The sequence below is a fragment of the Callithrix jacchus genome, chromosome 9 (genome assembly GCF_049354715.1).
Source record: "Callithrix jacchus isolate 240 chromosome 9, calJac240_pri, whole genome shotgun sequence".
Lineage (NCBI taxonomy): Eukaryota > Metazoa > Chordata > Mammalia > Primates > Cebidae > Callithrix > Callithrix jacchus.
Genome location: NC_133510.1, coordinates 54011654 through 54025979, shown reverse-complemented (window position 1 = coordinate 54025979; position 14326 = coordinate 54011654). Strand labels below are relative to the sequence as shown.

The 14326-nt window shown below is 32.0% G+C and overlaps 1 protein-coding gene across 3 annotated transcripts in view; it reads left to right on the top strand.

The window, feature by feature from the left end:
- Positions 1-13621, top strand: part of LEMD3 (LEM domain containing 3) — an 82758-nt gene extending 69137 nt beyond the window's left edge. For all 3 annotated transcript variants that reach the window (XM_035256192.3, XM_002752708.6, XM_054238317.2), the window contains 9 exons: positions 4692-4771; positions 4858-5003; positions 6133-6234; positions 6343-6445; positions 7107-7285; positions 8996-9077; positions 10958-11063; positions 11152-11230; positions 11443-13621. In XM_035256192.3, coding sequence (XP_035112083.1) covers positions 4692-4771; positions 4858-5003; positions 6133-6234; positions 6343-6445; positions 7107-7285; positions 8996-9077; positions 10958-11063; positions 11152-11230; positions 11443-11606 — 1041 coding nt within the window. In that variant the 3' untranslated portion in view covers positions 11607-13621. The remainder of the gene's footprint in view (positions 1-4691; positions 4772-4857; positions 5004-6132; positions 6235-6342; positions 6446-7106; positions 7286-8995; positions 9078-10957; positions 11064-11151; positions 11231-11442) is intronic.
- Positions 13622-14326: the final 705 nt, after the last annotated feature.

Below are 14326 nucleotides of genomic sequence, written 5' to 3'. Positions count from 1 at the left end.
CCATTATTTTGAAAATAGAACATTTGGGAGAAGTCATGGGGGTATGCATGTGTACACACATAAAGTGTTAGATTTAAGATTTGGAAAAATATGCTTTGAGTTTAGAAAGATTTATATGAAGCAGTCAGTGGTATACTGACTGAACTATTGACTATAAGTAAATAGTAATAAGCAATAGGAATAAAAGTCATGCCATAAAAATTAAAAATAGTTTGCTCCCGATTTTTGTCATCAGTTATTGGAAAATGTTTGTTTTATGATGCTGGAATGCCTTACCTCAGAGGTTAGCAAGCTGTGGCTTATGGGCCAAATCCAGCTTGCCTGTTTTTATATGGCTTGTGAGCTGTGGTTTTATAGTATTTTTAATGCTTGCTTTTTAGAAAGGAAAGGTATTTATATGGCTGCACGGCTTAAAGCGTTTACTCTTTGGCCCTTTTTGGAAAAAAAGAAGTTAACCAACCCCTGCCATACCCACAGCTTTCCAGGTGGCTACAAAAAGTGAATAATAAAACAGTTTAAACTCTTAAAATCAGGTATATGCTATGTGTGCTACAATATTAGCATGAACTATTTAGCACAAGCAAATAATTCAGTTTTTGCTTTTATAAAAATTCCGTTTTCTAATACTCTAGAATGCTATATAACTGTGTAGATATATATTTGTGGAAATAGTGGCATATTTTAGACCTCAACACTCTATTAAGTCCTTAATGAGGTTTTTAAATAATCAGTTTTTTATTAAAAATGTGTACCCATAAAACGAACATTCCATGGTTTTGTTGTATTCCAGATAGTGAGTGGATATCAACTGATATTAACAAGGGAAAGGAAAACAGGAAAAGGGAAAATAACAACAGATCCTCTTTTCTTACTGTCACTATTTTGTAACTATTTAAGCACTTTGTTCTTCCTCATACTTAGCTTTTTAGATCCTTAGGTGTCCTTGTTAATTTGAACCGTTATTTACATTTTAAAAGGATATTTGATGAGAAGAGTAATATTTATAATGCTGTCAGCCTCCTAAATTTTTTATATTTAAAATTTACTGCTAGTAACCTTGGGAGTTTGTTTTTATGTTATCTGAAATTTATGTTTATAGTCTAGTCTTCAAAGACTAGATTATACTTGTCCAATAGTATATGTAGTAATGCAAAGCATACCATGATACTAGGCAAATCATAGTAATACAAACTAAATAGCATGTATAAGTACAAGTAAATACAACATTTATTTCATTGATTTTTAATATATACATGTATATATGGCATCTGTGTCTTTGAAGAACTAAATGACTACAAAATCCTTTTTATAAGTATATAGTGACAACATTATAAAGAATAAATACAGTAATGTCTCCAGCTATACTGATAACCTATATTAATCTTGTTTTGTAGATTTTCATTTATACATGTTTCTAGTCGTATAAGTGATTTCTAGTAGTATATTTGTAACAATTGAAACTAATTGCCTGATAATTTTGTGTAACTTTATTGCATAACATTTGAAAACAGTATTAAAGCAAACAAAAATCACTTGTATCCTCATTCTTTTCTAGTGCTACTCATGAGTACATATATTTTATAATTATAAATACAATTGGCCCTTTGTATACATGGGTTTTTCATCCACAGATTTAACCAACCATAAATCAAAAATATTTGTGAGACTTAAAGGAAAGGAAATGAAAAACATACAGATTTTAAAAATATAACTGTATTCATTTACATTGTATTAGGTGTTATAAGTAATCTAGAAATGATTTAAAGTATAAAGGATGATGTACATAGGTTATATGCAAATACTATGCAATTTTATATCAGAGACTACAGCATCTGTGGATTTTGGTATCCACAGGGCATCCTGGAACCAATCCCCCATGAATACTGAGGTATGACTGTATATATAAATTGAATGTTGTAGTTTTATTTTTTTGAAGCAGATAGCTATTTAGTTCTCATCATGATTATTTTTAAGTTCATAATATCCATTAAAATTATCTTGTATATAAGCCTTTTTTAAATCATTAAATACATTGCCTGCAATTTTTTTTGATATTTGGAAATGCCATAATAAACACCCAAGCTTAAAAAAAAATGGCCTATAGTTACCTTCACCATCTTAAAAATCCTGATAGTAAAAAAAAAAAAAAAAAAAAAAAATCCTGATAGTAGTTTCCTGTAATGATGCCCGACAAGATTAGTTCTGCTTTATAAAACTTTTTATGATATTCGCAAATTTGATACATTAGAGTAACTTACCAGCTTTAAATTAGGAAGAAAACTGTACTGACCAAATGGAAACCTCATAATTTTCAATGCCTTTTAAGAATCTGTTGATAAAATACAATAGGGCACTCTTAGAAAAATCTTTTTTTTAGAGAGTTTTTTTAAAATGACTTATTTCTATTTTTAGAAATTCATGTTTTCCTTGATGAGCCAGGCATGGTAGCTCACACCTGTAATCCCAACACTTTGGGAGGCCACGGCAGGTGGATCAGTTGAGGCCAGGAATTTGAGACCAGCTTGGCCAACATGGAGAAACCCTGTCTCTACTACTACTAAAAATATAATAATTAGCTGGGTGTATAGTGGCACACACCTGTAATCTCAGCTACTTGGGAGGCTGAGACAAAACACTTCGCTTGAGTCCTGAAGAGAGAGGTTGCAGGGAGGCAAGATCATACCACTGCACTCCAGCCTGGGCAACTAAAAAAAAAAAATTTTTTTTTTTTTTTTGGCTCAAAAAGGACATAAAGATATACTAATACAAGTTCCAAGAACCCAGGGAATTTTGACTGCATCGTTTAGTGCTGCATTTCTAGTTTCTAAAATAGTACTTGGCAAATGGTAGGCCCTCAACAAATATTTGTTGCATGAATATTTATTTTTTATGTAAAGATGTTTATAACAGTACTATATTTGATTTTAAAAATTGGTTTTGCTCTAATTGTTCATTAACTAACAAGAAGTTGATTAAAAGTATAGAATAATTATACAATGGAATACGATTTTGTTGAAAAAATAGGGGTTTTCCCATGTATACTGACATTGATGCAATATTTTGTTCCATGAGAAAAGCAAATAGAACAATAGTATGTGTAATATGATGCCATATTTATTTTTACTATTTTAATTTAAAAATGCATACTCTACCCACACATAGCAGTTCTTAAACTTTTTGTTTCCCTATAATTACTCAGGACTCTGGTTTTTGTTTGTGGGATATATACATTTATATGTTTTTGTCTATATTAGATATATTTATTTTCTAATGGTAAATATGTATTACAAGTACACGTTTATATTAAAAATTAAAACAAAAAATTTATGTATTTAGAAGAAAAATGAATCTGTTTAATGTTAAATAATGTATTTTTATGAAAAATAACTTTTCCAAAATGAAAACATTTAATGAGAAGAGTGGCATTATATATTTTACAAATCTCTTAAATGTGTAGCTTAATAAAAGGTGACTGGATTCTTATCTGCCTCTGTATTCAATCTGTCATGATGGTTTGGTTGAACATCATGAAAAACCAGCCTCACATTGTTATGTAGTCAAAACATTGGAAAGTATTTTAGTTGCCTTTTCAGATAATTGTAGATAGATACTCTTCTTTGATACCATACCAAACCTCTATAAGTAGTAGTTTCTTCAATGTTATTTGCGATTGTGGAATGTCAAACTATATCTTTTTGTACTCTTGTCTCATAAAATCCTTTCATTTATTTTGCACTTTAAATGGATCTTTTGCCTATGCATGATGTTATATATGTGATTGGTTTTTATAAAAACCAGTATTTTTCAAATGCATTGGTCATTTTCAAATGCATTGGTATTATTTCATTATTCCGTATCAAAAAACTGCATTTGTTAATATCACACAAATCTCACTGGAAAGGTCTTCAAGTATTGTAAAATTGTCCAGGTCAGAAAGATGAATACTAGTTTTTCAAAATTCTACTTTTTACTTGAATGCTCAAATCTTATGATTGGTAACCCAGTCGGTTTTTCTTTAGTTGATAGGTTTACTGCATTTATGTGTTGATAATATGTCTGTGAAACATCCTAATCTGGAAGAGTTTGCCATTTATTTTTCATCTGTAAGTAGTATTGCATTTTAAAAAGTGGAAAATTCACTGTTATTGTTATGATGGCACTGATAAAATAATGATTAAAAAAAGAACTTACAAGCCAGGTGCAGTAGCCTGGCACTTTGGCAGATTGCTTGAGGTTAGGAGCTTCCTGAAACCTCATCTCTCTAAAAATACAAAAAAAACCAAAAAACAAAATTAGCCAGGCATGGTAATGATGCCTATAATCCCAGATACTCAGGAGGATGAGGCAGGAGAATGGCTTGAACCTAGGAGGCGGATGCTGCAGTGAGCCAAGATTGCACCACTGCACTCCAGCCTGAGTGTTAGAGAGGCTCAGCTCCCAAATATGTAAAATAAAAAAAAAAACAAAGAAAGCAAAATATTAACACTGATTATATTGTAGTGGGAAAATGGTGACTTTTTTTCTTTTTTCTCATTCTTTTAAAATTTTTCTGTAATGAATAATATTTTTATTATGTTATATAGTTAAAAGAAAAATTCCATATAGAGTATGTTATAAAGAATACCTTATAGAGAGTCAAATGAATGTGGATTATTAAGAATAGTTATTTTTTTCTCTGTTTTTCTTGTTAGGATTTAGGTCCTGAATATGAAGGCATATTTAACACTTCATTGCAGTGGATCTTAGAAAATGGAAAAGATGTTGGAATAAGGTAAAGGATCTGATTTCTATTTTGACCATTTTGTACTGTGAAAAGTGATTTTGACTTTAAATTCTACCTTAATTATTTTAAAATAGGTGTGTTGGTTTTGGGCCTGAGGAAGAATTGACAAATATAACTGATGTGCAGTTTTTACAGTCCACAAGACCACTGATGTCTTTTTGGTGTCGTTTTCGACGTGCTTTTGTTACTGTAACCCACAGATTGTTGTTATTATGCTTAGGTAAGTTGTAAAGAAAGGATATAAACTGCAGTCTGAATTTTTGTGTGTATTTCACTAAATGCCAGAGTTGAGAAATCATTTTTGTGGTGGTTGCTGCGTAAATCACAGCTGGATGTCTTCACTAAATATAATAAAGTTGGGTTTTTTTTAAAGTAATGTTAGTATCATTCTAAGGGCTTAGAAAACAGTAATATAAGGAGCGGTAGGAATAAAACTCTAAAACTTTGTTACAAGACTGTCAGAAAAAATAAGTATGGTCACTGTATACATAGAAATCTACCTTAGAAAGTAGAACTGAAAAATACAAAAATTTAGCTTATTTTTAAATAATAAAATGTTACAAATTAAGTTTATTAAAATTATGTTTAGTCTTTAAAATATCGTTTACCTAAATTAAAATTTTTATCATTTTTTAAATTGATAATAGGGATTTAGGTGATAGTTTTTCCTTTCTTCTTTAAAAATGATTCATTTTGGCCAGGCGCAGTGGTTCACACCTGTAATCCTAGCACTTTGGGAGGCCGAAGCAGGAGGATTGCTTGCGCTCAGAAGTTTAAGACCAGCCTGGGTAATATAGGGAGACTCCACCTCTACAAAATTTCTAAAAATTAGATGGGCATGGTGGCACGTGCCTATAGTCCCAGCTATTTGAGAGGCTGAGGTAGGAGGGTTTCTTGAGCTTAGGAGTTGGAGCCTGCAGTTAGTCATGATTACACCACTGTCCTCCAGTCTGGATGACAGAGCAAGACCCTGTCTCCAAAACAAAACAAACAAAAATTCATTTTACTTAAAGTAAGATGTAGTATGTTTAGCCTTATGAGATTCACTTTTCTAGTCGTTTTATGCTGCAAAGGAAAAAACTTGTGAAACATAGTTTTTATTTTTTAAAAATAGTATTGAGAATATAAATGTTCACTTGTCAATGTAATGGAAGAAATGCTTTTTTCTAGAAAGAAGTGAAACTTTGGAAAATGTTCAGTATTAAATTTTTTAATGTAGTTTTAATTATATGGCTAATTCAGCCATCTGTCTTGAAGGTTAATTCCATTGTGGCAGTTAAAATACTCACTGCAATATTATTGAATGATTGACCACAGTTTTTAAAACACAAAATATATGCCCATTGCAGGTGTAGTGATGGTTTGTGTCGTTCTGCGTTACATGAAATATCGTTGGACAAAAGAGGAGGAGGAAACGAGGCAGATGTATGATATGGTGGTAAAGATTATAGGTATGGTATTTGTAAGAATCTCAACTATTTTTAGAAGAGTCATTATGTGATTAAACTACAACATTATGTCAAGTGATTGATTCATTTGTAAATTTTATTTATTTTTAGATGTTTTACGAAGTCATAATGAAGCATGCCAGGAAAACAAAGATTTACAACCTTACATGCCTATTCCACATGTACGCGATTCTTTAATACAGCCTCATGACAGGTGTGTTCAAAGTATTGTGAGTTCAAGTAAATCAGAATATAGGTGTTTTCTGCAATATTGAAAATTATATTGAGAGTTGTGGCTCTTCTCATCTAGACTTGCTTAGTGCACAGTTTTTTTTTTTTGGTGTGTGTGTACTTCATACTCTTTCTAAATTCTCTTCTATTATTTTCCTGATTTTGAATGACAACTGGATTTTTAAGTCCTTCTCATTCCTATGCATTCTTGATTCTTTGTTATTCGTCTCCATCTTATTTCCTTTAATCTCATCTTGATAAAGAAATAGATAGATGATAGCCAGTGGCTTGTGTTTTACTAATGTTTTGAAGTACTAATTTTATTATTAATGAAGCTTTTAAAAAACTAAAATATAGCTTTTGAAAATAAAAGCTAATTCCATATTCTAAAGCAGCATCTTGACTCTAGCAACACATAATCACCAGTGGAGCTTTTGGTGAAAAAATACAGATGTTTGTGTTCTAGCTCTGGAAATTGAAATTCAGTAAATCTGAGATGAGGTATAGGCATCTAAATCTTCTTTGAACCAACTCCATGAGTAGTGGTAATAACAGCTAGAGTTAATCATTACTTCAAATACTAATATTCCCGAAAGATGACAAGCCAAGATGACAGCAAATTTGCCGTTTTGTTCACATGATAGGAAAAAAATGAAGAAAGTCTGGAATAGAGCTGTTGATTTCCTTGCCGCTAATGAGTCTAGAGTTCGCACGGAAACACGAAGAATAGGTGGTGCAGATTTTCTGGTTTGGCGATGGATCCAGCCTTCTGCATCCTGTGACAAAATATTAGTTATACCTTCTAAAGTATGGCAGGGTCAAGGTACGTATTTTTAAACAACAAAAAAGTAATTTTCTTCTAATTTTTCAAAATGACAAAAATGTGTTAAGTGAAACAGTACAATTCAAAGATGTACAAAGGCAAAAGCTCTCTTTCTGGTTCCAATTCACAGAAGGAATCAGTGTTAGCTTCTTATGTATCCTTCCATACTTTTTTCTTTGCTAATGCAAACATAATTGGCTTATCTTTAATAAAGCTGAATATTCTTTGAATCTTGCTTTTTCACTTAAAGCAACTTAGTATTATATATATTAACTGCATTCTTTTCATCTAATTTCTTTATGTAAATAAGACACATAATTTATATTAATATACAACATAATATATATAACATATATGTATATAAGTGAAATCATAACTTTTTAACTGCTCTTTTTTCCAATTTTTGCTTGCCTCCTCTTTCTTACCTTTAATTAATAAATAGACCTATTTATATATCCCTCCTGCCAAGTAACTTTTGTGGATATCTTTCCGTATTTTTCTTAATGCCTACATAGTTTCAAAAACATGTATACATAAGTAAGGAGTAAGTATGTAGGGGGTTTTGAAGATTGGCTACCGTATGTTCCCAAACCTTTACTGCACGGAAAAGCAGAAAGCAATGCATCAGAAAATTATGACTTTTTCCTATAAAAGTATGTTTATCAATATTTGCTAAACATAGTATTTGTGGAAAAGGTAAGTAAGTTGTTTTGGACTTGCAATAGAAAAATCCAGTCACTCGCTTTTTATTCATCAATTAATATTTACTTTGAAAAAGAGGCTTCTTTAAACATGGCATATAAGTGATGCTTTGTCAGGGTAAATAACTGATGCATGCGGGGTTTAATACCTAGATGATGGGTTTGGGTTGTTAGGTGCAACAAACCACCATGGCACTTGTTTACCTTATGTAACAAATTATCTACTCCATAATATACCCTGATTCTATCTGCTTTTCACCTGCACTGTTGGCCTGTCTTACCCCCTTCATTTATCCTCTCCTTCTTAGACAACTATAATATAATAACCTAACTGGTTGCCTTCCACTCACTTTTGCTTTTACCTAATTGAGTCTCCACATAACAATGTATTTTTTTAAATTGTAGTTTTAAAAGACAGATTTCGTACTACTCTACTCCTTAAAACACTTGAGTGGCTTTCTGTTACTCTTATGATAATGCCCAAATACTTTAATGTGACCTACATCATCCTAAATAATCTAACATCTTCTGTAGGTTTATCTTTCTATTCTATTGACTCCAGCCACATTTGCTATTACTAGAATACACCAAGTTCCTTCTTGCCCCAGGAGCTGTGTACAATCAATCACCTCTGCTTGAAATTTTCTTTACACATCTCTCTTTACCCTGCTAATTTTTATTCAATTCCCACATAAATTTCACTTTCTCAGAGAAGTTTTATCTAATACTCTCATTTGAGGTTAACTTTTACAGCTTTCTGTACTTATCTTTCTTAGGACTTAATCACAGTTGTACTTTCTTGCATGATACTCTACCATCTGTCTCTCCCATTAAACTATAAACTCTTTGGTAGCAATGACTGTCTATCTCATTCACCTTAACATCTGACCAGGGGTCTGGCTCATAGTAAAAGCATGCAGTCAATATTTTTCAAATGAACTGAATGATTGAATGCCATTCAACAAAATGGAACAATGACAAATAGTAAAACTAGTTTGTTATTTTGTAGCATTTCATTTAGATAGAAGAAATTCACCACCAAATAGTTTGACACCGTGTCTAAAGATTCGGAATATGTTTGATCCTGTTATGTAAGTATTATGATCAGGGGTACTTGTAACTCTTATTCTGAAGATTTGGCTGGAAAATGCATGATATTTTTATAATGGTGTGTCTGTAATTGAAAATGTCTTTCTTCCGAATCTCTACTACAGAAACACTATGTTTTTCTCTTTTATTAAATTCTAAGTAAAGATTTGGCCAAAGGACACTAATGTATAAAGATTTTTAAGGCTTTTATAAATCTTTGTATTCATTATGAATCCTCATAGCAGGTAAATAGATAAATGTCTGAGGCAAATTAATGACTCACAGTGACAAAGAGTGCCCTTTATTAAATGTATAAGTAATATTATATACATTTTTGCCTTGATAGACAATATAGATTTTTTAAAAAATCACTGCTTCTTACTAATTTCAAATTTCAAATCTCAAATTGTAAAAAGTTTCCTACAAAGATGTGTACACCTTCTTCTCTATAAAGTCCTATCACTGCTTGTCAATGTAATATTTGAGGAACTTTTCAGACTTTATAATTCCAACAACTGGAACAATACGCTTCCAGAGAATACCACGGTCAAAAGTGACTGCCTTAGAATTCATAGTATTTCATGTGTAAGCTGCAATGATTCTTAGAATTAGCTTCCTGAGGTCACTACTTACCTATCCAGTGATATTACAAATCAAATTCTGTTGGTTTTAAAAATCCCAACAGTGGCAATTACAATATGTATAAAATACCCCCAAAGTCTCATCTAATAACTCATTGATGAAATTCTAAACAAGTGACAGCAAAGTTGGAAATATGAGGAAGTAGTATGCATGCACATGCACACATACATACACACACACAGAGAGAGAGAGAGACACACAAACACCTCTGTTTTGCAGAGATAGAAACAGCAGTGTGATGATACCTCTGTTGGGAATCTTACCTCATATCTCAGGACTTTGAAAATCCACTATTTTATTACCTAAGATGAAAATTTGTGATATAAGGTGAAGTCATGTTCCCCTCTGTCCTACCTTCTTTGTCTCACAAATAAGACAAGTATGTTCATTACTACAGCAGAAAAACCTTAAAACTGTCATTATAGTAAGGTGACTCTACAAAATGTTAGTTCTGTATCATTATTTTGGAAAAGACAAGCTCAAATATAGTATTTACTAAGAATTTTCTTTAGGAATTTTAAATTAAATGTTCAAATTAAAGAAAATAACATTCAGCTAGGAACAGTGGCTCACACCTATAATCCCAGCACTTTGGGAGGCTTTGAGAGGCCAAGGTGGATGGATCGCTTGAGCTCAGGAGTTTGAGAGCAGCCTGGGCAACGTGGCAAAACCCTGTCTCTACAAAAAATAGAAAAGAAATTAGCTGGGATTGATAGTGTGCGCCTGTAGTCCTAGCTACTCGGGAGGCTGAAGTGGGATGATGGCTTGAGGCTGGGAGGCAGACGTTGCAGTGAGCTGAGATCACACCACCTGAGTGACAAAGTGAGACCCTGTCTAAGAAAGAAAATAATAATGTTTCACTTTTACAACTTGAATAAGTTCACAATTCATTAAGTGCTTATTGACACTAGAAAGAAAACAGAAATAACTGTTAAGTACACAGTTATTTTGAACATAGGAATGACCCAATCCATTTGTTCTGTTGTGGTGGGCTAGTCTTTCATTCCTCAGCTCTCTGCACTTTCACTGGAAAGTGAGAGAAGGGCTGAGATTTCTGAATACTAGTAGTTTTTTAATCCATCTACTGTTAATCAACAAGCATTTACTTAATACCAATTAAAATTATATGTAGTTTTTAAACTACCCCAATTCTAGTAGTATATATATGTTGTAAGAGACAAATGAAGAATTTTTGCTGAGTAGGAATATGGTTGTTTATTTTGTTTTCCTTAACTTTTAGGGAAATAGGGGATCAGTGGCATTTGGCAATTCAAGAAGCAATTTTAGAAAAATGCAGTGATAATGATGGCATTGTTCACATTGCAGTAGACAAAAATTCACGTGAGGTAAAGTAACTTTTAGTATTGAATTTCCTGTTTTGGATTTGTTACTATTAAACTAAGACTATTTTCTTTCTTTTTTTTGATATCACAGGGTTGTGTATATGTTAAATGTCTGTCCCCAGAATATGCTGGAAAGGCTTTTAAAGCATTGCATGGCTCTTGGTTTGATGGTAAGAAATTTGAGTATTATGAACATTTTGAAAATATAATTATAGTTTAGACTATACCAGATTTTAAATAAAAGAATTTAGGTTAACATTTTTTTTAGTAACAATTTTAGATGACTTTGTTTTGTGCTCATGTGTCTTTTACCACAGTTAATTTTCTGCAAATATTAAACATGGTTTTATAGATCTAAAATACTATTTTTATCTTACAACAGGGAAGTTGGTTACAGTAAAATATTTACGACTAGATAGATACCACCATCGCTTTCCCCAGGCTCTTACTTCCAACACTCCATTGAAGCCATCAAATAAACATATGAACTCTATGTCTCATCTTCGTCTTCGGACTGGCCTAACCAATTCTCAAGGAAGTTCCTGAAAAGATTTTCTTCCATTTCTAAGACTGTTATTTACAATAGGAAAATTCCTGTTTGGCTTTTTGTCTTCCTTTTTAAATGCTTTTTGTATGTAATATTTTTACTGATGAATACATCTGTTTGAACGTTCCAGAAGTCTTAAGGTTCCAAAGGGATTTAGCAGTAAGGCATCAATGCTGAGTAGGTAGGATAATTGTCTCATTCAGTTTTTGGAGCTCAGTTAAACCAATACATTTAAAGTTTTGCATGAGGAGCTTTGACTTTATTAAGCATTTTCAGATGTGTTGGTTGTATTTTTGCACCAAGAAGTGTTTGGATAACCACACAAAAGCATGATGAAAAGGCTTCTTGTAGTCCCATAATTTCTTGTGAACTAATGTTGTGAATTTTTGTATACAGTCACCTGCATAGTTCCTACAGGCTAATGTGGTAAAACTGTTGATTTCCCAATTTAACCTTAAGTTTCTGTTGCTTATAAGCGATTCATTTGCTACAGCTGGAATATGGGAAAATTAATTTGGGCTTAGTGGTTACAAATATGTGTAAGTGGATGTATATGTACTTAAACTGGCTTTGTATATATGTATAAATGCTGGTGGTGGTGAAAGCAGTCTTGTTTTGTGAGGATGTCTGCATTAAAGCAGTAAAATAAGCTTTCTATTTTATTCATAATCTAATGTGTGTGTATATATATGTATGTGTATATGTGTGTATATAAATGTATGTGTGTATATATATATATACACACACACACACAGATATACACATATGGCTGTACTTTTGCATAAATCAAACAGCCAAACACCTGGAAGTATTAGATACAAGTTTAAAATATCTTTTATAGGTTTTATATAAAAATGTCTTGAGTATGATTTTGTGTGAAAGTTCTGATACCAGTTGTAATAGATTCAAATTTATGTGAGCAATAAAGAAGAAATTGGCAGATATTGGAAAAATATTTTGCGAAAAGCTGTATTTATTATAAATACTAGGGCTGTGACATAGTACCATTGGGATTAAATCATTTTCCCAATCTATTTATAATTTAATGATATGTTAGTGCCTCTGTTATATGGCAAGTTTAAAGCAGGGCACATTGTTGCAGCAAAATGTGTATTTGACAAATTATACTTGCAATGTTGGGTCATGAAGTTTGCAATATAGTAAATGCACGATTGACCGTTGCTTTGTGCCTCAGTATTTAATTTGTTTCAGTAAAGTTACTTTATTACTGTTTATAATTTCAGGTAAAAATAGTTGCTGAGCAAACTTTACTTGTAATCTACAATTGGCTACCTGTCGATATATCATTGTCAGTCCAAATGAATACGTGAAACAGCTGGAATTGTATCAATTTTGGTTTTGTTTAAAGCTCAGTTTCCTTTTTGTTTTATTGTATGCATTGGGTTTGCAGCATGAACTTGCACAGATAATGCACGTTTTCTGGTTAAGTAAACATGATGCACACTATTCTGTAACAGAAAGCCCTATTGTGCCTTACTTATGTGCTTTTGTGGGCACCTTGTTTATGAAGAATAAAAAATGATTTGTTATCTGAAGAGAATAAATTTTAAATTCTCAGTTTATGTCTCAGATGCTAACGTGTGAAAATATAAATATATATAATATATAAAGTAACCAATCTTCCTGTATTTTATGTGCATCATAGCGATTTATCTGAGCTTAGTGACCCCCATCTTGTAACCTGTTGCAAGAGTGAATGTAAAAAATAGTTGTGGCATTTTAAAAGGTCGCCTTTGATGCAGCAGCATCTTTTTTCTTCTAAAACATATTTCATGTAAACATTGTACATTTATTATTGTAATATATACTATTATGCAGCTTATTTTACCTGAAACTGTTAAGCCGACCAAGATCCCTCCCTGCAAGACAGATGGGAATGTGTATAATAACTAGGTATTTGAGAAGTTCTGAAGTTTGATGTAATCTGTTACTTGTCCTGTTATAAAAAAAAGGAAAAAATTCTAATTAAAAATTTATTAGGTTTTTTTTTTAATGTGTCTTGGCTTTTTAAAAACTTTTTAAGTGTACTGTATCTGTATTTTTTTACCAGTGAAAATAGGTGTCTTTATTTAAATCTGTTTGACAGTCTGAATATTTGTGCTTATAAAACTGAATGAAGACCCTGAAGTTAATTTTAACCATCCATCTCCTCATCATTTTGTTTTTCCTTATGAAAATGTCTTCATCCAACTTTCAAGTACTTGAATCAAAATGGGGCAAGAATGTCAATCAGCTGCATCACAAAGCATTAGTTCTGCTAGATACTTTTTCACAGCAAGACTTTCTCAGAAAAAAAAAGGAAGCATTCCTTTTAACATTCTGGCTTGAGTTCTACTGCATTATAACAACGAACAGTTCATAGGTAGTTACTTTAAATAGCATTGGTTTAGACCTTTTGATTTGTTAATCAAGTAAAAAGACTAGTCAGTCATGTGGTACACTTATTGATTACTAACAAATGCCAAGTATGTTAGGGATACAAAGATGAAAAACATATGACCCAATCCTCAGGATTGTCACAGTCTAGAGGAAGAATACCGAGCAGATAAATTAAAAGATAAAGTGGAAAATACAGTGAGAGTGAAACAGGCAAAGGAATTCTGGGAGTAAAGAAAGGCACCTTATGCATCTTAATATAGAGAGAAGACCTCAGGGCAGGTGAGGCAACAGCTAAGTCCTATTTTAATTCAGTTCACTG